Here is a 26,956-nt window from a genome sequence, read left to right as displayed (position 1 = left end):
TCTTTCCACTAAATCTAACTACTCTTCACTAACAAAACCTAGTCTATAAAAACAAATCTACGCCCCACTAAAAAAAGAAAAAGACCTAACTAAACCAGAACAGACCTAACTAAAAAGAACCCCTCTAGAAAGAAAGACCTGAATCTAACTAGACCAGAAAAAACATAACTAAAACCCGAACCCCGTCGCACGCTCCGACATCCTGCAAACCACAGAATGCACGCCGTAAGCATACGTAAACAAATCAACAATTTCAACTACCACAAGCTAACTCGTTAAACAACAAAACACATCATTCCTACCAAATAACATGCCTACAATACATATACCGTTCTCTCAAACAACGGTCTTCTAAAGCATTCACACATAAAAATCTTCCCCACCATTCCAACTCACAAAACAATCTACTTGAACATTCAAATAAATCCTCCCCCCAAGCAGCATACTATTCTTTTCACCGCCTACCCATTTACAGAAAGAAAATTGTTTTAACCTACCAGCAAAAGAATCCTCACATTCCGGAAAGATTTCCGGCCGTGACAGACATGTCACAACACAACGGCATTAAAAACACGCCGCACCAAATTCACGTCTTTTTCCCTCAAAGATTCCAAGCAAAAGCACAGTTTTAACGTTCACATCCTGTGCGCCGGTGTCACAAGATTAACCCATTCAACTCGAGGGGTGTCAGGCAGCCCCACTTTCTTTAGTTAGTGCCTAACGTCACCTTCAACTATTCAACTTTACATCGCGGCGGAGGGAAAAAGGAGATGGAATAAAGCCACCTGTCAATTGTTTCTTGTTCACAAAAACATTAATCACAAAATTTACTCCAGAGGCTGGTACTAAAAAAGCGATCGTTTTACCTATGCAAATTTTAGAATCGGCTATTCCGCGAGACCAATTCAATAGAAATGAAACTCAGTCTCGGAAACCTTAATGAATCCCCGATAGTATAGAGGTACCACGAGTTCACACGGATGCACCAGAGTGCATGTGTACCGTAACTGTCGTTCCCAAGCTCACATCCTCCCCAACTTAGACTGTCGTCTCCTGGCGACATGCCAGAATCAGAAAAATTCAAAAAAATATTTAACCTCCCAAGAACATAATATTCTCCATCCTCAAATCATTTCAAAAACTTTCACACAAAAACAATCATCAACTGACTAATACAATATTTCTCTAAAATTAAATGTTCTGAAATACACATTTCACATAATCCTTCCAGTGCCAATAATCCTATCTCCTGTCGACATCCAACTCACACAAGTTGACAAAAAAATCACAACTCATCTTTAACAGAGGCAGTTCCATGGTTCACTTTACAAAGAATTATGTTCACCACTTGCCAGATAACCAATAATGATAATCTTTACGACTTATCAAATATTTTATCTCTCTTGAGCATACATCAGAACAAAATGTTGACAATCTTTACGATTTATCAAAGCATCTGATCTCTCTTGAGCATACATCAGAACAAAATACTGACAACCTTTACGATTTATCAATGCATGTCCCCTCTTTGTATCCCAACTGTACTTGGCAACACAATCTTCTAATCAACTAACAAAATGACCACTTGCCAAGGCAATGAAAAAACTGGAAGTCCTTAAAACTCACCCAGAATATCAAACCTTTAGTCAAAAATCAGCAATAACCTAATGTCACTCATCACAATTAAACCATTCAACAGGAGTATTCATAGGCAACCATACAATCCTTCAGAATCTATTTAAAAAATCCACTAATATTAATTCTAATCAACAAAACCAGTATACACACCGTCTTCAAACAAAGACATCAATAAGCACCAGAACTCAAATTCTAAAAAATACCACCAAGAAAATAGAAAGCGAGAGCAGAGGAGACAGTAAAAGTGAGAGCGGAGAAAACAGTAAAGACAAACCAAACGACAGCAGAGAGCAAAAAGGAAGAAAAAGGTCATCTAATCCCTTACAGGTAGCATACTTTGCTCCTGAGGCGTACGAGGCTGGAGACGCCATACTCAAACAAATTAAAGTATGTGTGCGTAGACAATCGGCTAGAGACAACATATAACCCGTCAAATACCACCACCTCTGGGCGTCCTTGTGGTAAACTGATACAAGTTGAATGCGTCCCAGGCACCCTGTCTACAGTATATGAAGTTTACTATGATATATATCCTTCTCTTCTTCACCATCACTCTCCTTCCTTCCTTCACAATCCTTCCTTCCTTCCTTCACAATCCTTCCTTCCTTCCTTCACTCTCCTTCCTTCCTTCACAATCCTTCCTTCCTTCACCATCCTTTTCCCTTCCAATATGTATGATATGACGGTATTTCAACATTATGTTGTTCACCATGTTTCGATCCTTGAAACAAATCAACAGCGCAATACTCACGCCCCAAGCACACGGCTTGCAACAAAAACCACACTAACACCCATACATACAACCACAAGTGTTAGTAATCACATCACATCCATGTAGCGTAATCAAACATACAACTACACATGTCAGTCATAATATCAAATCAACATAATCAACCACACTCTTCCGGGGCTGGTCCACTCCCCAACTCTGTCTCTTTGCACGGTGTGCAAACAGTCTTTCACAAACGTCCGAAGAAATGTTAATCGTTGAAGTCCTTCTTCTGTGGATTAACAGAATAAAAAGAAATGTTAATCACTGTAATCCTTTCTTCCACGGATTAACAAACTAAACGGCAATGTTGACAACAAAGCCGCATCCGTCGACGTCACGCCCGGACTCCCTCCAACTTCTCACACGCCTGTCTCCTCGACACCAGCCCGCGTCCGGACTGCATGCCTGCCATCCTCTCCCTGTGCGACGGGGTCCCCTAACCTACTCTATTCCTAGCCTAGCCCTAACAGTAACTGTAACACCCCCTACCCACCCTTGCTCCGCAGCGCCAAATGTAACCGTGTGCCCATCTACTTTCCTCTTTCGTACTGAACTCAAACACTAAAGCAGACGACACAAGTTATATTACCCAGGTTCTTTTATTCCATACGATGAAATGGGGAAAATGTGGGATAACGGGGGTTTATCTTCAAATACAACTTTCACTGTATAGGACTAAACAACTTTAAAAAAAAACAATATTCTCACTCTTCATTCTAAAACTACATTCTTTCCCTAAAAATACCCTTTAAAACACACCAAATCCTTTCCCCAAACTACACTCTACTCTAAATCCTCACTCTCAACTTTAATCAAAAAAACCACAATGAGACTCTAATTTAAAACAAACGAAATCTAAAAAAACAACCTAAAAAACAATTCTTTAAAAAAACCAAATCTACAAAAACTCTAACAAAATCTGACCAAAATCTCTCCACTAAATCTAACTACTCTTCACTAACAAAACCTAGTCTATAAAAACAAATCTACGCCCCACTAAAAAAGAAAAGACCTAACTAAACCCAGACCTAACTAAACCAAAACAGATCTAACTAAACCCAAAAGACCTAACTAAACCAGAACCCCTCTAGAAAGAAAAGACCTGAATCTAACTAGACCAGAAAGACATAACTAAACCAGAACAGACCTAACTAAACCCCGAACCCCGTCGCACGCTCCGACATCCTGCAAACCACAGAATGCACGCCGTAAGCATACGTAAACAAATCAACAATTTCAACTACCACAAACGAACTCATTAAACAACAAAACACATCATTCCTACCAAATAACATGCCTACAATACCGTGTTCTCAAACGACGGTCTTCTAAAACATTCACACTCAAAAATCTTCCCCACCATCTCAACTCACAAAACAATCTACTTGAACATTCAAATATATCCTCCCCCCAAGCAACATACTATTCTTTTCACCGCCTACCCATTTACAGAAAGAAAATTGTTTTAACCTACCAGCAAAAGAATCCTCACATTCCGGAAAGATTTCCGGCCGTGACAGACATGTCACAACGGCATTGAAAACACGCCGCACCAAATACACGTCTTTTTCCCTCAAAGATTCCAAGCCAAAAGCACAGTTTTAGCGTTCACATCCTGTGCACCGGTGTCACAAGATTAACCCATTCAACTCGAGGGGTGTCAGGCAGCCCCACTTTCTTTAGTTAGTGCCTAACGTCACCTTCAACTATTCAACTTTACATCGCGGCGGAGGGAAAAAGGGAGATGGAACAAAGCCACCTGTCAATTGTTTCTTGTTCACAAAAACATTAATCACAAAATTTACTCCAGAGGCTTGTACTAAAAAAGCGATCGTTTTACCTATGCAAATTTTAGAATCGGCTATTCCGCGAGACCAATTCAATAGAAATGAAACTCAGTCTCGGAAACCTTAATGAATCCCCGATAGTATAGAGGTACCACGAGTTCACACGGATGCACCAGAGTGCATGTGTACCGTAACTGTCGTTCCCAAGCTCACATCCTCCCCAACTTAGACTGTCGTCTCCTGGCGACATGCCAGAATCAGAAAAATTCAAAAAAATATTTAACCTCCCAAGAACATAATATTCTCCATCCTCAAATCATTTCAAAAACTTTCACACAAAAACAACCATCAACTGACTAATACAATATTTCTCCAAAATTAAATGTTCTGAAATACACATTTCACATAATCCTTCCCGTGCCAATAATCATATCTCCTGTCGACATCCAACTCACACAAGTTGACAAAAAAATCACAACTCATCTTTAACAGAGGCAGTTCCATGGTTCACTTTACAAAGAATTATGTTCACCACTTGCCAGATAACCAATAATGATAATCTTTACGACTTATCAAATATTTTATCTCTCTTGAGCATACATCAGAACAAAATGTTGACAATCTTTACGATTTATCAAAGCATCTGATCTCTCTTGAGCATACATCAGAACAAAATACTGACAACCTTTACGATTTATCAATGCATGTCCCCTCTTTGTATCCCAACTGTACTTGGCAACACAATCTTCTAATCAACTAACAAAATGACCACTTGCCAAGGCAATGAAAAAACTGGAAGTCCTTAAAACTCACCCAGAATATCAAACCTTTAGTCAAAAATCAGCAATAACCTAATGTCACTCATCACAATTAAACCATTCAACAGGAGTATTCATAGGCAACCATACAATCCTTCAGAATCTATTTAAAAAATCCACTAATATTAATTCTAATAAACAAAACCAGTATACACACCGTCTTCAAACAAAGACATCAATAAGCACCAGAACTCAAATTCTAAAAAATACCACCAAGAAAATAGAAAGCGAGAGCAGAGGAGACAGTAAAAGTGAGAGCGGAGAAAACAGTAAAGACAAACCAAACGACAGCAGAGAGCAAAAAGGAAGAAAAAGGTCATCTAATCCCTTACAGGTAGCATACTTTGCTCCTGAGGCGTACGAGGCTGGAGACGCCATACTCAAACAAATTAAAGTATGTGTGCGTAGACAATCGGCTAGAGACAACATATAACCCGTCAAATACCACCACCTCTGGGCGTCCTTGTGGTAAACTGATACAAGTTGAATGCGTCCCAGGCACCCTGTCTACAGTATATGAAGTTTACTATGATATATATCCTTCTCTTCTTCACCATCACTCTCCTTCCTTCCTTCACAATCCTTCCTTCCTTCCTTCACAATCCTTCCTTCCTTCCTTCACTCTCCTTCCTTCCTTCACAATCCTTCCTTCCTTCACCATCCTTTTCCCTTCCAATATGTATGATATGACGGTATTTCAACATTATGTTGTTCACCATGTTTCGATCCTTGAAACAAATCAACAGCGCAATACTCACGCCCCAAGCACACGGCTTGCAACAAAAACCACACTAACACCCATACATACAACCACAAGTGTTAGTAATCACATCACATCCATGTAGCGTAATCAAACATACAACTACACATGTCAGTCATAATATCAAATCAACATAATCAACCACACTCTTCCGGGGCTGGTCCACTCCCCAACTCTGTCTCTTTGCACGGTGTGCAAACAGTCTTTCACAAACGTCCGAAGAAATGTTAATCGTTGAAGTCCTTCTTCTGTGGATTAACAGAATAAAAAGAAATGTTAATCACTGTAATCCTTTCTTCCACGGATTAACAAACTAAACGGCAATGTTGACAACAAAGCCGCATCCGTCGACGTCACGCCCGGACTCCCTCCAACTTCTCACACGCCTGTCTCCTCCACACCAGCCCGCGTCCGGACTGCATGCCTGCCATCCTCTCCCTGTGCGACGGGGTCCCCTAACCTACACTAATCCTAGCCTAGCCCTAACCGTAACTGTAACACCCCCTACCCACCCTTGCTCCGCAGCGCCAAATGTAACCGTGTGCCAATCTACTTTCCTCTTTCGTACTGAACTCAAACACTAAAGCAGACGACACAAGTTATATTACCCAGGTTCTTTTATTCCATACGATGAAATGGGGAAAATGTGGGATAACGGGGGTTTATCTTCAAATACAACTTTCACTGTATAGGACTAAACAACTTCAAAAAAAAACCAATATTCTCACTCTTCTTCCTAAAACTGCATTCTTCCCTTAAAAATACCCTTTAAAACACACCAAATCCTTTCCCCAAACTACACTCTACTCTAAATCCTCACTCTCAACTTTAATCAAAAAAACCCACAATGAGACTCTAATTTAAAACAAGCGAAATCTAAAAAAACAACTTAAAAAACAATTCTTTAAAAAAAACCAAATCTACAAAAACTCTAACAAAATCTGACCAAAATCTCTCCACTAAATCTAACTACTCTTCACTAACAAAACCTAGTCTATAAAAACAAATCTACGACCCACTAAAAAAAGAAAAAGACCTAACTAAACCCAGACCTAACTAAAACCCGAAAAGACCTAACTAAACCCAAAAGACCTAACTAAACCAGAACCCCTCTAGAAAGAAAAGACCTGAATCTAACTAGACCAGAAAAAACATAACTAAAACCCGAACCCCGTCGCACGCTCCGACATCCTGCAAACCACAGAATGCACGCCGTAAGCATACGTAAACAAATCAACAATTTCAACTACCACAAGCTAACTCGTTAAACAACAAAACACATCATTCCTACCAAATAACATGCCTACAATACATATACCGTTCTCTCAAACAACGGTCTTCTAAAGCATTCACACATAAAAATCTTCCCCACCATTCCAACTCACAAAACAATCTACTTGAACATTCAAATAAATCCTCCCCCCAAGCAGCATACTATTCTTTTCACCGCCTACCCATTTACAGAAAGAAAATTGTTTTAACCTACCAGCAAAAGAATCCTCACATTCCGGAAAGATTTCCGGCCGTGACAGACATGTCACAACACAACGGCATTAAAAACACGCCGCACCAAATTCACGTCTTTTTCCCTCAAAGATTCCAAGCAAAAGCACAGTTTTAACGTTCACATCCTGTGCGCCGGTGTCACAAGATTAACCCATTCAACTCGAGGGGTGTCAGGCAGCCCCACTTTCTTTAATTAGTGCCTAACGTCACCTTCAACTATTCAACTTTACATCGCGGCGGAGGGAAAAAAGGAGATGGAATAAAGCCACCTGTCAATTGTTTCTTGTTCACAAAAACACCAATCACAAAATTTACTCCAGAGGCCCGCACCAAAAAAAAACCAATCGCTCCACCTATGCAAACTTTAGAATCGGCTATTCCGCGAGACCAATTCAATAGAAATAAAACTCAGTCTCGGAAACCTTAATGGATCCCCGATAGTATAGAGGTACCACGAGTTCACACGGATGCACAAAAGTGCATGTGTACCGTAACTGTCGTTCCCAAGCTCACATTACGGCGAGGTGACATGCAATGAAGCATTTTCTATGCTTATAATAATAATAATAATGCAAGCCCCCGCGGGTTAGGGGGAAGAATTTACCCGATGCTCCCCAGCATGTCGTAAGAGGCGACTAAGGGATTCTGTTTCTCCTTTTACCCTTGTTAATTGTTTCTTGTATAGAATATAGTCAATGTTTGTAAAGATTTTTGTCAAGCAGTATGTAAGAAATGTTAAGTCCTTTGTACTGGAAACTTGCATTCTCCCAGTAAGGTAATATATTGTACTACGTTGCAAGCCCCTGGAGCAAATTTTTGATTAGTGCTTTTGTGAACAAGAAACAATTAACAAGTGGCTCTATCCCATCTCCCCCCCCATTCCCCGTCGCGATATAACCTTTGTGGTTGAAAACGACGTTAAATACCAAATAAAGAAAGAAAGAATAATAATGCATAATATTTATACAGCGCATGTATCCAGGGTTTAACCCTGCTCAAAGCGCTGTACAATCAAAATACTTATACAGCGCATGTATCCAGGGTTTAACCCTGCTCAAAGCGCTGTACAATCAAAATACTTATACAGCGCATGTATCCAGGGTTTAACCCTGCTCAAAGCGCTGTACAATCAAAATACTTATACAGCGCATGTATCCAGGGTTTAACCCTGCTCAAAGCGCTGTACAATCAAAATACTACGACAACTTAACATTATTTAACATGCAATCCCACACATATCAATGAATAACACTTAGCCTTGTAACCCTCAAAAAATAAGAATTGTCATTGTCATACAGGTCAATTCAAAGGACGATTACCTCCAGAGCAGTTAAGGCATTGTTGAATTTAGTACTCATGAAACCTTGCTGGTGTATGTGCAGGGAAATCACGTGTGCTGATGGCAGTGTCCAAAGAGGAGCAGGACGACTGGTGTGACGACTACAGGCCGCTGGTTCCACGCGACACAGACCAGTCCTGTCCCACCGACATGGAGCCAGGATTGGAACCTCAAGCGGAAAACGCGGGACCAGCGGACCCAGGTGTGAGTGATGTCCTGCCGGTGGTCAGCAAGGTCGCTGTGGAGGAGGCGACTCAGCAGAGCATGGCCGTCGTTACTGTGGCTGTCGGCTCGGAGAAAAACGCCACGGAGAGCATCGATGATTACCAGGCCATGATGCACCCCGATATCGCTGTGGCCCCCACGCTCGGCAACCTGGGAAACTTCACAGCAGATCTGGAAACTGCTTGAGCGATCGTTGGACAGAAGTCGAGGGATAGTCCAGGATTTTGCTGTGCTTCTATCAGACAAGGAGAGAAAAAAAACCATCTGAACCTGCCTCTATAGCAAATGTTCTCCAAGTCATGTAGCCTGTTTCGTTATTTTGTGTTTTGGGCTGTTGAGTGTATACTGTGGACATGGATTTGTCTTAGTCCAGTGGAAATGGCTTCCAGACGGTACAATCATTTTTCATTCGCTGTACTTTTTGCTAACTGTTTCAGTTCTTTCGGCAAAGAGAGTGTATTCGTCTCTTGATAGCAGCTTTTCTTCATGGAACCCTTGTTTTGCAGCAGAGCTGAGGTTCTTGGTAGATGGCTAACTCCTTGTCTTGGTAGATGGCTAACTCCTTGTCTTGGTAGATGGCCAACTCCTTGTCTTGGTAGATGGCTAACTCCTTGTCTTGGTAGATGGCTAACTCCTTGTCTTGGTAGATGGCTAACTCCTTGTCTTGGTAGATGGCTAACTCCTTGTCCTGTGGAAGCACTGTCTGTCCCGACCTTCCGTCACACAGAGAAAAAAGACAGATTCCTCCAGCTTTTATTTTCAGCTTCTGTTCCTCTGAGGATCTATCACAACGGACACGATTGTTTTCTTGAGGAATGTCCCAAAGGACGAGTATACCAGAAATGTTTTGCGAGCACTATACAGTCCCTTTTGGCTGCAGTTTCTAGTGTCGTCAAGGATGAGAAAATTGGTTGCAATCTGTGTGTGAGGTGGTGGGTTGACGATGTCTATTTTAGAATCGTCAGAAGCAAAGGAAGTTCTTATGGTTTTCTCAAGCCTGTAACGGCAGGTTTCACTCTGGGAGTGTTAAACTGAGGACCAAATTGTTGATTCATCATTCATATCACACGCATGATCATTCGCCTTCACGTTTTTCATTTCAGACATTAGCATTTTTCGTCCCAGTTTTATGTGTCGTGCTGATTCATTATTAGTCTCGTTTGAAGAAAACATGCGTATACACTATCACAGATCTTATTATCATCACAGCCGTGTCTTTTTATCATCACATCACGTCTCACACCATCATATAATTGTAAAATAAATCCATGAAGCTTACAATTTCATTTTAGTTGTCGCTCGTATTCACAGTGAAGAACAAACAGATTGGCGCATCATTGACTATTTGTGCAGGGACTTGATGTCTGTTGCATTTTGCCGTCAAGCATTTCATGGCATGCTGTATTATACCCATTTGTCAACCCAACGTGACAGATTTGAATTGCGTCCATTTTAAGAATGTTTTTCTTGCTTTGCATTGTTTTTAATCCTGTGTATACTACTACTTCGCAAGGAGTAGAATTTTACCTGCATGTCAAATGGCAGACATTGTCTTGAACTGGGCGAGTATTTTGAAGCTTTTTTTTAAATTTTTGACCAAAATTATGGGATTGAAATGCTTCTCTTGATTTATTTCTGTGGATACTTTTAAGTTAGGTCTACTTTTTCTTCCATTTTTATTTTTTATTTTTATTTTTTTATAAAGTTCAACTTGTTCAATTTCCTGTGATGTAATGAAAATCTTGAAGTAAAATTGTTTCCCAGTACAAGCAATGTTGTCACATTGCTGCATGCTTTTTGCCCTCCGTTTTGGACGTGGTGTACTTGGGTTTTCTTGGGGTTTCATCTTTATCTGCTGTGACAATTCCAGTTCCTCGGGAACTGGAGTCAAATTATATTTTGGTGATCTACTGCACGGATGCTTTCATGTTTGTTCTTTAACTTGTGATGCAAAATTAAAGCATTTATTAACACCTTAATTTGTTGATGTACAGAACGGCATGCACGTAGTACTGCACTCACACAGAGCCACTTTGTCTTAATAGATGATGTGCGAAATAACTGTCGGGATTTTTAAAGGCTGCAGAGCTCAATTTACACTGTGACACACAATGTTGCTTGCCTCTCCTGAATCAGGACGATGATTGGCTCAGTGTTTCTAAGGGGCACAACTCTTCCACAGCTTATAAAAACCCAGACCGGGTTATTTCCCCTCATACCCCCCCCCCCCCCCCCCACCCCCCCCCCCCCCCGGCGGGTTAGGGGGAGTCCCATATTGGTTGGGACGAGAAAGAATTTACCCGATGCTCCCCAGCATGTCGTAAGAGGCGACTAACGGATTCTGTTTCTCCTTTTACCCTTGTTAAGTGTTTCTTGTATAGAATATAGTCAATTTTTGTAAAGATTTTAGTCGAGCAGTATGTAAGAAATGTTAAGTCCTTTGTACTGGAAACTTGCATTCTCCCAGTAAGGTAATATATTGTACTACGTTTGCAAGCCCCTGGAGCAAATTTTTGATTAGTGCTTTTGTGAACAAGAAACAATTGACAAGTGGCTCTATCCCATCTTCCCCCTTTCCCCGTCGCGATATAACCTTCGTGGTTGAAAACGACGTTTAACACCAAATAAAGAAAGAATTTCCCCTCATTGTTTATTCTTTCCTCGGGTCGTCCACTTTTAGTACTTGCGCTGCCTCAGGTAACGTTGGCTAACTTTAGGGCCCATCTCACGGCGGATTACCTCCCCCCCCCCCAAATTGGCACTTGAATTTTATTTGAATCAAGTTGCCGTGGCATACTTCATTACTTGTTGCAACTGTACATGCATGGAATAAGTTGTATGTAGCTGGGAGCACTTCTGTACTGATTGTAATATGTCCACCGTGACATCTGTCTCCAAACGCCTCATTAGAGGAAAACGTTTTGTTTCTATTGTGTATTTCTCTCTATTTATTATTCTTTGCGTAGCAATGGTAAAAATCATGTTGAAAAGGAAAAGAAAAAATGTGATCAGATTTTCACGAAGACTAATGGATGAATTTACTGATGCCAAGGATATGTGTTCACTCAAACATCAATCATTAACCTCTTGGATAAAAAGCCCCAAAAAAGAACAGAAAAAAGTGTGCAAGTATATAGCTTGTTGATTTGCCGGCCAGTGGTATGTGGGGCCCCTCTGACAAGAGCACACCTCTATTAAAAGGACACATTCTGGGGTCCCTTTGCATTATCTCTACCAAAATATACCTGTCATGACAGGCCACCTGCATTGTAGGGACACGTTTAGCTGGTACCAAGGGTGTCCTTGTACCAAGGGTGTCCTTTCATTTCAGGTTCCGCTGTAGGTGCAAAATTCCATGCGTTTTTGAAACTCGAAAAAGAGGGAAAAAAGGCCAACTTTGAAATAACATCGTCATGTGTGCACAGGACTTTGCTGTAACATAATATCCTTGAAAAAAGGGCACAGATTAATTTTCATGTTGCTTGAACTTGCATTATGAAACCCCGAGTGCTGGAAATAGAATATTACATAGCGTGGACAAACACATAATTAATTAGTCGTCCATCTTAACTCAGCAAAAACTAAAACTAATTCTAAGTGTGTCTTCAGTCTTGGATATAATAGAACATTTTTGCATAGGTGACTAATGTTTAGGAAAGAGGGTGGGGGGGTGACTAATGTTTAGGAAAGAGGGTGGGGGGGCGGGGTGACTAATGTTTAGGAAAGAGGTTGGGGGGGGGGGGGGGGGGGACTAATGTTTAGGAAAGAGGGTGGGGGGGGGGGGGGGGGGGGGGGGTGACTAATGTTTAGGAAAGAGGGGGGGGGGGGGGGGGGGAGGGGGAGGGGCAAGGTAGGAGGGGATGAATAAGGTTTTAATTTCAACTCTCCGCGAGACAGATCTAGTCACTGTGAAGATGATGTACATACTCGTTAATATTATTGATTCACAGTTTTGACCCCCATGATGATGGCACAAGGTGGACTGTAGCTGCCACAAGAGAGACATAGAGGGAGGTGACGACTAGAAGCAATAACGTTTTTTTTTTGGTTGTCCGGTTCATTGTTTCTTGTACCCCCGTTTCTGTTTTGATTCCTACTTGGTTGTGGGAGATTCTGGGCCAAATATAATTAATTGAAGATTCATGATACCCTATCTATGGTTGTTATGATGAATGTTGTTGAGACTGACTGAGCTGCAAATTGTTTTTGCAGTCTTTCGGCGTTCCCACTTTTTGAATGGGGAAAGCCTTTTAATTGTACATAAAGAAAAATATCAATAAAAATTATATATTAACAGTAAACTTGTTGTGTTGTGGTGATGTTTGGGTGTTGTTTGGATGAGAGGCATGTCATGATGTGGCGTGACTGACAATGGTCAATACAAACCATAAGTGAATGTTCAAATGACTACTTGATTTAAAGGTACCACTGTAGTCCTTACTTACCGTGCAAATGATCACCTCAATCAATCAATATGAGGCTTATATCGCGCGTATTCCGTGGGTACAGTTCTAAGCACAGGGATTTTTAAATTTTTTAATTTTTTTTATGTAATTTATATCGCGCACATATTCAACACCTTCACAAACACACAAACACCTTCACACACATAAACACCTTCACACACACAGACACATTCACAAACACCTTCACACACACAAACACCTTCACACACACAAACACCTTCACAGACACATTCACAAACACCTACACACACACAAACATCTTCACACACACACAAACACCTTCACACACACAAACACCTTCACACACACATTCACAAATACCTTCACACACACAGACACATTCACAAATATCTCAAAATATTTGATTTTTCAAATTTTATATTTTCTGATAGAGCGTAGTATAACTATTACAATGGTATTTTTCTGAGTCAAAAATATGACATAACATCTGAGTTATAGAGGATATTTGGTTTATGCGCTAAGCTTTCACCCTCTGCCTTTCAAAGTCACAACCACACACACAGAAGCACGCTGTTTTGATTTTGAACTGAAGGCATGGGTTACAGCGTGGCAGTGCCCAGCCACAAGCCTATGTTTCACCAGCACAGGCTTGTGGCTTTGGTGAAATGGGATAAACTCTCACCCCTCCACCCACCACAGTGCAACAAGTGCCTGATAACACCCTGTGGTTATAGCTACACCGGCTAGGAGGGGCCTGCTCTGGTGGTAAAAAGGGGTCATAGTGCCAGAGCCTGCTTCTTGCTTTGAGAGCAGTCAGCTGTCAGCAAGGAGTGGGAAGTTTACAACCCAACATCTGGAATTGCTCTGTGAGTCCAGGATAAGGGAACTTCCCACGCAACAGATACAATTAACATCAGAATGACTATCAGAATACTGCTGTGTACAATTTCACTTTGCTCTGGAATTTTCTTGAGGAAAAACTGACTTGGGACTATTGTGGAGAAACTTCAGATTTACACTTCTTCTTGTGGTAAGTATCAGTTAAATGAATGTTAACTTCAGTTAAATGTTGATAAAAGTGTTGATACTGTCAGTACACGTGTCAGTTAGTAATCATTATGGTTGACATGTGAAATGTTCACATTGTGATGTCTAGCCTAGAAACAATGTAATGATTGATTAATAGTCTATTTCATTTCTCACCCGATGAAGAGCGGTGATCAATCCTATACACTTTGCACTTGTGTAGGAACCTTTTTGTCAAGTAATGTTACACTTACTTTACTGAAATGCTATTTTAAATCTGTTTGTTTGTTTGCTTAACGCCCAGCCGACCACTAAGGGCCATATCAGGGTGGGCTATTTTAAATTAATGTCTGTCAGTGTCAGTGTATTAAATGGTAAAAACATGAAACTTCCAGAAAGGAGATGTATATCTGTTTTTGATTAACACTTCTCTCTCCCTCTCTCACTCTTTCTCACTCTCTCGCTCTCTCTCTCTCTCTCTCTCTCTCTCTCTCTCTCTCTCTCTCTCACTATCTCTCTCTCTCTCTTTCTCTCACTATCTCTCTCTCTTTCTCTCTCTCACTATCTATCTCTCTCTCTCCCTCTCTTTCTCTCTCAATCTCTCACTATCTCTCTCTTTCTCTCTCCCTCCCACTCTTTCTCTCTCTCTCATTATCTATCTCTCTTTCTCTCTCTCCCTCTCCCACTCTTTCTCATTCTCTCTCTCTCTCTTTCACTATCTCTCTCTCTCTCTCTCTCTCTCTCTCTCTCTCTCTCTCTCTCTCTCTCTCTCTCTCTCACTCCTGTTTGTCTATCCTAATTCAAAAGGAATTGATGACTGCCAGCTGAGTATCTTACCCAGGGAAAATATTTAATTTCTCTCTCAGATATTCAGGTTTAAGACAATTGCTTTTCTTGTTTTCTTCATACACACACACACACACACATACACACACACACACACACACACACACACACACACACACAAACCAACCTTGATTTTATTTTATTTGATGTTTTTCTTTGTGGTCTAGGCATTTGCTGAACCTACCTAAAAAAAACAATGGATGAGGACACATGGTCAGAGTGTGACGAGGACATTTTTGTCAACATCATCACTGACACTGCAGACCCTTTGCCATCACAAAGTACAGGTATTGCTGCATTTTTTTCAAAGGCGTATTTCTCAGAAGGTGCTTTAATTTACGCCAAATTAACATTTTTGTTTGGGGAGCTAAACATATATAATTATCAGTAATTTGTTTTAACAATAACAGATGGAATACAGGTATTGTTTATGTGCAAGCATTTTATTATACGGTGGTAAAGTTGACCAAGCAGCAGAAAAGATGACGAAGAGCACATATTTGTTAATACAGCTTGTTTTGTCCAGCAGTGAATGACAGAACTTGCTTGCTTGCATTATTCCAGCTGGAATTTAAAGATTAATTTAATTCTTTATGTACAGGTGGCGATAACGAGGGGCTTGCTGCTGCAATTGGAGAGAGTCACAGCCAACACTCACTACAAGGTCCGTCTTCACAACAAGCGTCTTAATCGCCATCTGACCAACAATGGGATGGAAAAGTGCCCAGTTTACGCAGACGGGAACTGTTTCTTCAAAGCAGCGTCTCTGCATCTGCAACCCCATGATACTGTTTCCTTGAGGGCAGCTCTGTGTCAGCACCTCAGGCGAAACATTCAACATGACATCAGCTTCTTCACCTGCACTATGACTGACGAAGCCCTCGCACAGATTTATGCCATGTAGGAAGGTGGTGTTTGGAACACAGCAGCCAATGACCTCTTTGTTTGTTTGTTTTTGCTTAACGCCCAGCCGACCACGAAGGGCCACATCAGGGCGGTGCTGCTTTGACATAATTTATAACGTGCGCCACACACAAGACAGAAGTCGCAGCACAGGCTTCATGTCTCACCCAGTCACATTATTCTGACGCCGGACCAACCAGTCCTAGCACTAACCCCATAATGCCAGACGCCAGGCGGAGCAGCCACTAGATTGCCAATTTTAAAGTCTTAGGTATGACCCGGCCGGGGTTCGAACCCACGACCTCCCGATCACGGGGCGGACGCCTTACCACTAGGCCAACCGTGCCGCAATGAGCTCTTGCCCTTGGTACTTGCAGACTACAGCAAAAGAAGGGTGAAAATATTTTCAAGCCGTCGACACCAGAGTATTGTGGACATCTCACCCTCAATGCCAAACACATTTTGTGTCAATTGAACTTGAATTTCTATCTGTGAACTACTTAATTTCAAATTAACGTCAGTTAAACTTTCGGAATCATATTGTCTTGTGCCTATATTTGACACGTTTTCTTCCTGCAAAATAACTGTGAGTGACTTGTGTTGTGCCTGTGAAGAAAATAACCATTCACATCGGATAATCAGTGTGTATCCAGGTAAGCGGTCATTTTTTTCACCTGTTTGTATTTACTGACCACTTTAGATTATTACTGTACATACTGACAAAACATGTACTAACAGCATGCTATTAATGCGCAAACACTGGTACACAGTTTACAACCAGAACCCTTACCAGATTTTGGTATAATGTCTGAATACATTGTGAATGTCAGGTATGAATGTTGTCTTGGGAGTGCAAATACTTGGAATAATAGGTTTCACAAGTTGAGTACCGAAACGGTTTGATATTTTGAACCCTACACAAAAACCGAAGGGTTACCCCAAAGCCAGTGCTTGGTTATTGCCCCAAAAGTTGCTTATAATCAAAGTAAAGTTTGCAACCATAACCCTGCAACTGTCTTGTGTTAGGTTCTGACGCTGTCAATGACAGTCCGTGGAAATGAAATATAAAGCCCACAAGCCTTCATCGACTCATTGTAATGTTGTTGTTACCACCCCCAAATTAATCAGTATTCTGCTCATACCACAATCATATTTCTCTACACCAGTATCCTATTTACCAGAAACCAGTGAGATACAATTCTGAAAGCCACAACCCTACAACGGGGAGATACTTGGTTGTGGCCTGACTGACTGATCTCAGCTGGGTGCTCACAGAAAGCCACAACCCTACAACGGGGAGATACTTGGTTGTGGCCTGACTGACTGATCTCAGCTGGGTGCTCACAGAAAAGCAGAACCCTACAACGGGGAGGTATTTGCTTGTAGCATAACAGCCTGATCTCAGCTGGGTGCTCACAGAAAAGCCACAACCCTACAACGGGGAGGTGTTTGCTTGTGGCATAACTGCCTGATCTCAGCTGGGTGCTCACAGAAAAGCCACAACCCTACAACGGGGAGGTGTTTGCTTGTGGCATAACTGCCTGATCTCAGCTGGGTGCTCACAGAAAAGCCACAACCTTACAACGGGGAGGTGTTTGCTTGTGGCATAACAACAACTCATTGTTCATGCTGTCTTCTCAGAACCAGAACCAAATATAAGTTTTAAATGTATATTGTGCATCTTTCTTGTACACATTTTCAAAAAAAAACTGTATCAGTAATAAAAATGCACAAATATCTACCAATGTGCGGAATCTTGTGTATTTATTTGAAAAACTGGAATTTTGGTGTGTGGCTGAACATTTCAATCGAGCATTACTCAAAATGGCTAAAATTGAGATGTGTGGTTGTGACTTTAAACAGACGAAATATCTTCACAGACACATTCACAAATATCTTCACACACACAGACACATTTACAAATACCTTCACACACACAGACACATTCACACACACAGACACATTCACAAACACCTTCACACACAGACACATTCACAAACACCTTCACACACAGACACACAAACACATTCACAAACACCTTCACACACAGACACATTCACAAACACTTTCACACACAGACACATTCACAAACACCTTCACACACACACAGACACATTCACAAACACCTTCACACACAGACACATTCACAAACACCTTCACACACACATTCACAAACACCTTCACACACACACAAACACCTTCACACACACATTCACAAACACCTTCACATACAGACACATTCACACACACAGACACATTCACACACACATTCACAAACACCTTCACACACAGACACATTCACAAACACCTTCACACACAGACACATTCACAAACACCTTCACACACAGACACATTCACACACACCTTCAAACACACAGACACATTCACAAACACCGTCACACACACACACACATTCACAAACACCTTCACACACACATTCACAAACACCTTCACACACACACATTCACACACACAGACACATTCACCAACACCTTCACACACACACAGACACTTTCACAAACACCTTCACACACACAGACACATTCACACACACCTTCACACACACAGACACCTTCACACACACATTCACAAACACCTTCACACACACACACACATTCACAAACACCTTCACACACACAGACCAGTGTGAGACACAATACCTTCAGACTGTGAATGAAACACGTATACTTATACAGACACTCACACTGTGAGACATGTACTTTTACACACACACACACACACAGTGTGCCACATGCACACACACACACACACACACAGACTGAGACACATGTACTTTCACTCACACTGTGACAAACACACACACACATTCTCTCTTTAAAATGACAAATAGACAGCACATATACTCAGACACACACAAGAGCAAGATAAAAACAGACGCCATTACATTCAGTTGCTGTGAAACATTTTCCATTCTTGTATTTATCACAGTGAAGATGGCTAACCGAGAAATAAAATCACACAATGCCAGATACAACATGACAATAAAATAATTCATTACAAAATAGATCTGTCAGGATATGCTACATACAGAATACCGTCACGTCATCAATGGTACAAACAATTCAAAACATTACACAGAGTGGACACGCACATCTTTAGTCACCCATCCCAACTCTGCAGAAACTAATTTACAGGGTTGTCTATCATAAAACATTAGTACATGTATGTACATGTGTTGATACGTGTTGGAATGATACAAGTCACTAATGAATTGAATTTCAATGCTTTTTTGAGAACCCTAAGAAAAAACACCACCCCAAAAACTTAATGACCAATAAGGACATACATCCTTTCTAATCAAAGTTGGGTGACAATGAATGAAACATCTATGTGTCCTATTAGAATCTCACAGTGATACCTGTGGTGACAATGGATGAAACATCTATGTGTCCTATTAGAACCTCACAGTGATACCTGTGGTGACAATGGATGAAACATCTATGTGTCCTATTAGAATCTCACAGTGATACCTGTGGTGACAATGGATGAAACATCTATGTGTCCTATTAGAATCTCACAGTGATACCTGTGGTGACAATGGATGAAACATCTATGTGTCCTATTAGAACCTCACAGTGATACCTGTGGTGACAATGGATGAAACATCTATGTGTCCTATTAGAATCTCACAGTGATACCTGTGGTGACAATGGATGAAACATCTATGTGTCCTATTAGAACCTCACAGTGATACCTGTGGTGACAATGAATGAAACATCTATGTGTCCTATTAGAATCTCACAGTGATACCTGTGGTGACAATGGATGAAACATCTATGTGTCCTATTAGAATCTCACAGTGATACCTGTGGTGACAATGGATGAAACATCTATGTGTCCTATTAGAACCTCACAGTGATACCTGTGGTGACAATGGATGAAACATCTATGTGTCCTATCAGAACCTCACAGTGATACCTGTGGTGACAATGGATGAAACATCTATGTGTCCTATTAGAATCTCACAGTGATACCTGTGGTGACAATGGATGAAACATCTATGTGTCCTATTAGAACCTCACAGTGATACCTGTGGTGACAATGGATGAAACATCTATGTGTCCTATTAGAATCTCACAGTGATACCTGTGGTGACAATGGATGAAACATCTATGTGTCCTATTAGAACCTCACAGTGATACCTGTGGTGACAATGGATGAAACATCTATGTGTCCTATTAGAACCTCACAGTGATACCTGTGGTGACAATGGATGAAACATCTATGTGTCCTATTAGAATCTCACAGTGATACCTATGGTGACAATGGATGAAACATCTATGTGTCCTATTAGAACCTCACAGTGATACCTGTGGTGACAATGGATGAAACATCTATGTGTCCTATCAGAACCTCACAGTGATACCTGTGGTGACAATGGATGAAACATCTATGTGTCCTATTAGAACCTCACAGTGATACCTGTGGTGACAATGAATGAAACATCTATGTGTCCTATTAGAACCTCACAGTGATACCTGTGGTGACAATGGATGAAACATCTATGTGTCCTATTAGAACCTCACAGTGATACCTGTGGTGACAATGAATGAAACATCTATGTGTCCTATTAGAACCTGACAGTGATACCTGTGGTGACAATGGATGAAACATCTATGTGTCCTATTAGAATCTCACAGTGATACCTGTGGTGACAATGAATGAAACATCTATGTGTCCTATTAGAACCTCACAGTGATACCTGTGGTGACAATGGATGAAACATCTATGTGTCCTATTAGAATCTCACAGTGATACCTGTGGTGACAATGAATGAAACATCTATGTGTCCTATTAGAATCTCACAGTGATACCTGTGGTGACAATGGATGAAACATCTATGTGTCCTATTAGAACCTGACAGTGATACCTGTGGTGACAATGGATGAAACATCTATGTGTCCTATTAGAATCTCACAGTGATACCTGTGGTGACAATGGATGAAACATCTATGTGTCCTATTAGAATCTCACAGTGATACCTGTGGTGACAATGAATGAAACATCTATGTGTCCTATCAGAATCTCACAGTGATACCTGTGGTGACAATGGATGAAACATCTATGTGTCCTATTAGAACCTCACAGTGATACCTGTGGTGACAATGAATGAAACATCTATGTGTCCTATTAGAATCTCACAGTGATACCTGTGGTGACAATGGATGAAACATCTATGTGTCCTATTAGAACCTCACAGTGATACCTGTGGTGACAATGGATGAAACATCTATGTGTCCTATTAGAATCTCACAGTGATACCTGTGGTGACAATGGATGAAACATCTATGTGTCCTATTAGAATCTCACAGTGATACCTGTGGTGACAATGGATGAAACATCTATGTGTCCTATTAGAATCTCACAGTGATACCTGTGGTGACAATGGATGAAACATCTATGTGTCCTATTAGAACCTCACAGTGATACCTGTGGTGACAATGGATGAAACATCTATGTGTCCTATTAGAATCTCACAGTGATACCTATGGTGACAATGGATGAAACATCTATGTGTCCTATTAGAACCTCACAGTGATACCTGTGGTGACAATGGATGAAACATCTATGTGTCCTATCAGAACCTGACACAGTGATACCTGTGGCAAAAAGACAATTACCCTGGAACTAGTCAAAAGAGTCCCTACAGTGTAGATGTCCTCTCATGACAGGTATGTTTGTCCCTACAGTGCAGATGTCCTCATGACAGGTATGTTTGTCCCTACAGTGTAGATGTCCTCTCATGACAGGTATGTTTGTCCCTACAGTGTAGATGTCCTCTCATGACAGGTATGTTTGTTCCTACAGTGCAGATGTCCTCTCATGACAGGTATGTTTGTCCCTACAGTGTAGATGTCCTCTCATGACAGGTATGTTTGTCTAAGTAGTAGACAGGGACAACAGAAGGTGTCCTTTTTAGGGAGGTAACTAACAGATGCAAGGTTTTCTTAAAAACACCACTGACACGTTTTTATTTTGCATTCCGGTCAAACGATCCCTAGCATATGACATAACTATACTGGTCACAGTTTCAGAATTTCTCTGTTAAGTTTTATTTGTTGAAATAGCTGTCACAAAAACCAGTTTTGAGAGATCATCCATTTCAACGCCTACCTTCCTCACAAATCCTGGCTTTAAGGTCGTTTCGTTCACTTCCATCAAGGTTATAAAAAACCTGGCTTTAAGGTCGTTTCATTCACTTCCATCAAGGTTATAAAAAAAAAATAAGAAGAAAAAGAAAAGAAATAAAATCAAAATCAACCCGTTTTTGCTTCCACTTGCTTACAAATTCCACGCAGGTCTGACGAGCAGTGAACAAAGCCATTGTAGTACATTGTATAAGCCGTTAGACCGCACACAGAATTTCTGGGTAATAATACAAATGAAATGTGTACAGCGGAACCCCCCTTTTAGCACCACCATCTCAAGGCCCAGCCCCCTTTCAAGGCCCGGCCCCCTTTCAAGGCCCGGCCACCACCATTTCAAGGCCCCGCCCCCTTTCAAGGCCCAGCCCCCTTTCAAGGCCCGGCCACCACCATTTCAAGGCCCAGCCCCCTTTCAAGGCCCAGCCCCCTTTCAAGGCCCACCACCATTTCAAGGCCCAGCCCCCTTTCAAGGCCCAGCCCCCTTTCAAGGCCCAGCCCCCTTTCAAGGCCCTCGTTTCAGACTTTCTGTTAATGTCTCTACATTCATCTCCATTTAAAGACTCCCTCCCATTTGAGATGTGATTTTCTTAGAGTGTTGGCGGCTTTAAAGGGGGGTTCTACGGTAATCATTATATGAAGAATACTCAACATATTTATGACAATAATGATGGTTTACTAAGAGAAAAAAAACACACGCTGCACAGAGATCTCTCATCATTCTCTCATCATTCATCATCGCAGCATTCTCTTGAGGTAACAGATCAATCAAAATACACTTCAAAGGATTAGTATTTAACCACCGTTGTATACCGAAATATATTATCATTCACAACAATCATGAATATTAATCATTATTATCCTACATACGTGAGAGAGACACCCGTGAGATAATAATCGTTCAAATCACACATGTGTATATCATGTGATTGAGGTCATGTCAAGCAAGTCTGGCAGGGACCTGTTTTTCCACTTTTTAAGATGCCAAAGTCACCGAGACAAACGTCATTATAGAAACAAAACTTGCGCTCGCTAATTACCCTCGATGAATCTTTAGGACTAACACGTCACGCCACACCTTCAGAGTGACGTTTCTTTGCTTTGACGTGTAATAGATTGCAGGAGGCTTTAGAAGAGATCGAGGTTCCAAAACAAGCGTCTTCAATTTAGCCTCGACTGCAGGACATTTTCAGTAAAATACACGCAAGTACAGTATGTAGGATAAACAGAATACTACATGGCTTGCTGTTTTGTACCAGATTTACACTCGTTGCTTTTTCAAATAGTGAACAGCTCGCTTTCGCTCGCAGTTCAATATTTAAAAAAAAACAACCTCGTGTAAATCTTTTAGGACACAGCAAGCCATGTAGTATTCTCTATTTACAGCTATAATAATTTGGCTTCATATATGGTTTTGATTTATTGCAAGGTAAGAATGTTGAGCTGGATTAAAAATTAAACACAAAAAACAGGGTTACAGTGTACAGAAGGAGAAAAACAAAAACAATGAAAGAAACCCACACAATGAAAGAAACCCACACAATGAAAGAAACCCACCCAATGAAAGAAACCCACCCAATGAAAGAAACCCACACAATGAAAGAAACCCACACAATGAAAGAAACCCACCCAATGAAAGAAACCCACACAATGAAAGAAACCCACACAATGAAAGAAACCCAAACAATGAAAGAAACCCACACAATGAAAGAAACCCAAACAATGAAAGAAACCCACACAATGAAAGAAACCCACACAATGAAAGAAACCCAAACAATGAAAGAAACCCACACAATGAAAGAAACCCACACAATGAAAGAAACCCAATGAAAGAAACCCAATGAAAGAAACCCACACAATGAAAGAAACCCAATGAAAGAAACCCAATGAAAGAAACCCACACAATGAAAGAAACCCAATGAAAGAAACCCAATGAAAGAAACCCACACAATGAAAGAAACCCAATGAAAGAAACCCACACAATGAAAGAAACCCACACAATGAAAGAAACCCAATGAAAGAAACCCACACAAGGAAAGAAACCCAAACAAGTCAGTGTCAATCAATCAATCAATCAATTGAAGTGTCACAAATATAATTGAATATGCATCAAAACAAGACACCCTCTTTTCTGCCCTGAACTTAAATAATGGTATAACTAATAACCGAAAGGTCAAAGTTTCATTTTGTGAATGTTTTGTTTTGTGTATAATTAAACCTTCCATAAACTTAAACCTATCTTAACAGAGTTAAGCATGGGCTTTGAGTTGCTGGAGACAAAAAATCTGTTTGATCCGACAGTGTTTCACATTTTGGCAACAGGCTGGGAATAGTTGTTGGTAGCAGCGCTGGCTTTAAAACCAGTTGTTGTTATTGATGCGTGTTCGGGACCCACATTCGGCAAAGGATTTATTTCCCAGAGTCAACTTTGTGCAGACTGATCAATCTCCTTGGTGTCCAAACTTGGAAAACATGAATACAAGCATGCAGGAATAAGGGAGACAAAAAATGGGTAGTGCCATTCTGTGGCTGAGGGACAGCAGCCATTTCCTTGAGGACACTCCCCAAGGGCACTCCCCGAGGACACTCCCCAAGGACACTCCCCAAGGACACTCCCCAAGGGCACTCCCCAAGGACACTCCCCAAGGACACTCCCCAAGGGCACTCCCCAAGGACACTCCCCAGGACAAAAAGATATACCAAATATAACAACAAAGAATTCTGCATTGTTTCATAGATATTGAACATATGCCTGGGTACTGGTGAAAATGTGCAACACTACTGCCAGAAACCAGGGTAAAGAAAATGTAATGCTTGCAGCGTTTGACCTTTTTTCATATTTTTACGCTGAAGACCTTTTCTGCAGTTCTTACCTACAAGTTTACCACAACAGAACACAAGCTTCACAAAATGATTTACTTTACATATAACATGCTTACCAGCATCATAGTTAATACTGAGCCTAAAACCAACTGAATCCTTTAATTTAGTACTGAAGTATAAATCAAAAAAAGAAAAAGGGTAAAACTGTAATAGCTGCAAGTATGCATTCTATACATTCTATATTACAAACAAAATCAAAGAAGCTAATTAAAATAGCAAACACTTAGCCCTTGATAATTGTTACTGCTTTGAGTGATATTACACTGCATTGCAGAAACTATAACACAGGAATTAAGATTAACTTTATCCTAAAAAAGAAACACCCCAAAATAATATTACATGTATAACAAAATCATCCATACCTGCATTTGTGTAGAAAAAGTGACATGTAGCAGACAGTTGAGAAGATCTGACATGTCAACATTAAATAAGAGATGAAAGTGCAGAGTTGAAGTGTAATAATCACCCATATAAAAACCTCCTTTTATTGTAGAGCTGTCCATTTCTTCATGTTATTAACTGTGCTACTTTCAATGCCTTCAAGTTGAAAGAAAACTAAGAGGATACTACACGTACAATGTAGTACAAATGACAGAGATGTTTCACCTAAAGCCTCACTCACTCACAGAACATTGTGTGTGTCAGTGTCAGTGTGTCAGAACATTGTGTGTGTCAGTGTCAGAACATTGTGTGTGTCAGTGTCAGTGTGTCAGTGTCAGAACATTGTGTGTGTCAGTGTCAGAACATTGTGAGAGACAATAATCTGTCATAGAAAACAATGTTGAATTAAAAAAGGAAATAGAAAGAAAAAAAAAGAAAAAGAAAAGAATTAAAAAAAAAAAACAGGGAAAAATAAGTGACCCTTGCATTTAAAGGTGACACGTACGTTGCACTGCAATTTATAGGATCCACAGGTGATCAAGGTAATGAATACTCGCACCACAGAAACATACAATGAATATTCATTAGACAGAAACAGGGTCAAAGGGCAAAGGTCCGGGTGCATAGGGTGAGAGTGTTCTGAGAGGCAAGGCACAATAAACATTGACATTTGTTTCTGGGTAGACCATGAAGTTTGCATTTTCTTCACGGAAACAACATTATGGGAAAAAGCACAACAAATCCTCACAGTGGCAGAAATAATTGTGAGCTATAACTCTTTTAAAATCTTTGGAAAACTATACCTAGTACTGCTTAAATCAACACTATGAATTGTCTGTTTTACCATTGCTCACATGAGCTGAATAGATGACACAACTCAAACTTATAAAACGGTGGAAAAAAAGTGTGTGTGTGTGTTTGTGTGTGTGTGTGTTGTGTGTGTGTGTGTGTCTCTGTGTGTGCGTGTGACTGGTTAGCTTGCCAAACACACTTTCGTTTAAGGATATAAAATAATCAAAACCTATAATGATTTTTGTTTCACTTCATTCAGTGTACATGACCAGGAAAAACTATGTAATTAATACACCGACACATACAGTCTTCAAAATCATTTGATGTAGCAAAACCTGACTTTTCTACGTTCGTTGCATGGTCAAAGAAGAAGTGATACTGTGAACTTGATATACAGACGATGAATATATAGAAAGCCAAACAAACATCAAGGTGACACCAATTCACTGTGCTTTGCATAAGGATGTAAAGGTAGATTAGCGGATGAAGGGAGACAATTAATTATCAATAATAAACTGACATAATAATATGCTTCGACTTTATGATATTATCAAGCTCATCAAACGAAACGCATTGGTGCCAGCAATAGTGGTAACAGACACGATACAAAACATTGCTTAACTCACATTAATGTCAGGTGCACATGGAATAGTTTAGTTATATTTCTTTTGAATACTGTCCATCAAAAT

The 26,956-nt window shown here is 40.6% G+C and overlaps 1 protein-coding gene and 2 long non-coding RNA genes across 6 annotated transcripts in view; 2 read left to right on the top strand and 1 right to left on the bottom strand.

The window, feature by feature from the left end:
* Nucleotides 1-11,943, top strand: part of LOC138961364 (cyclic AMP-responsive element-binding protein 3-like protein 2) — a 57,154-nt gene extending 45,211 nt beyond the window's left edge. For all 4 annotated transcript variants that reach the window (XM_070332977.1, XM_070332975.1, XM_070332974.1 and 1 more), the window contains exon 9: nucleotides 8,664-11,943. In XM_070332977.1, the coding sequence (XP_070189078.1) occupies nucleotides 8,664-9,031 (368 nt within the window). In that variant the 3' untranslated portion in view covers nucleotides 9,032-11,943. The remainder of the gene's footprint in view (nucleotides 1-8,663) is intronic.
* A 3,297-nt stretch (nucleotides 11,944-15,240) lies between these two features.
* On the top strand, nucleotides 15,241-17,786 carry LOC138961363 (uncharacterized). The gene is made up of 2 exons (XR_011454160.1): nucleotides 15,241-15,431; nucleotides 15,746-17,786. It is a non-coding gene; the product is annotated as an uncharacterized lncRNA (long non-coding RNA).
* A 1,167-nt stretch (nucleotides 17,787-18,953) lies between these two features.
* Nucleotides 18,954-22,620, bottom strand: LOC138961362 (uncharacterized). The gene is made up of 3 exons (XR_011454159.1): nucleotides 22,602-22,620; nucleotides 21,654-22,525; nucleotides 18,954-20,981 (listed from the first exon to the last, which is right to left on the bottom strand). It is a non-coding gene; the product is annotated as an uncharacterized lncRNA (long non-coding RNA).
* Nucleotides 22,621-26,956: the final 4,336 nt, after the last annotated feature.

Source organism: Littorina saxatilis, linkage group LG3 (assembly GCF_037325665.1).
Source record: "Littorina saxatilis isolate snail1 linkage group LG3, US_GU_Lsax_2.0, whole genome shotgun sequence".
In the NCBI taxonomy this organism is placed as follows: domain Eukaryota; kingdom Metazoa; phylum Mollusca; class Gastropoda; order Littorinimorpha; family Littorinidae; genus Littorina; species Littorina saxatilis.
This window is presented reverse-complemented; position numbering and strand designations above follow the sequence as displayed.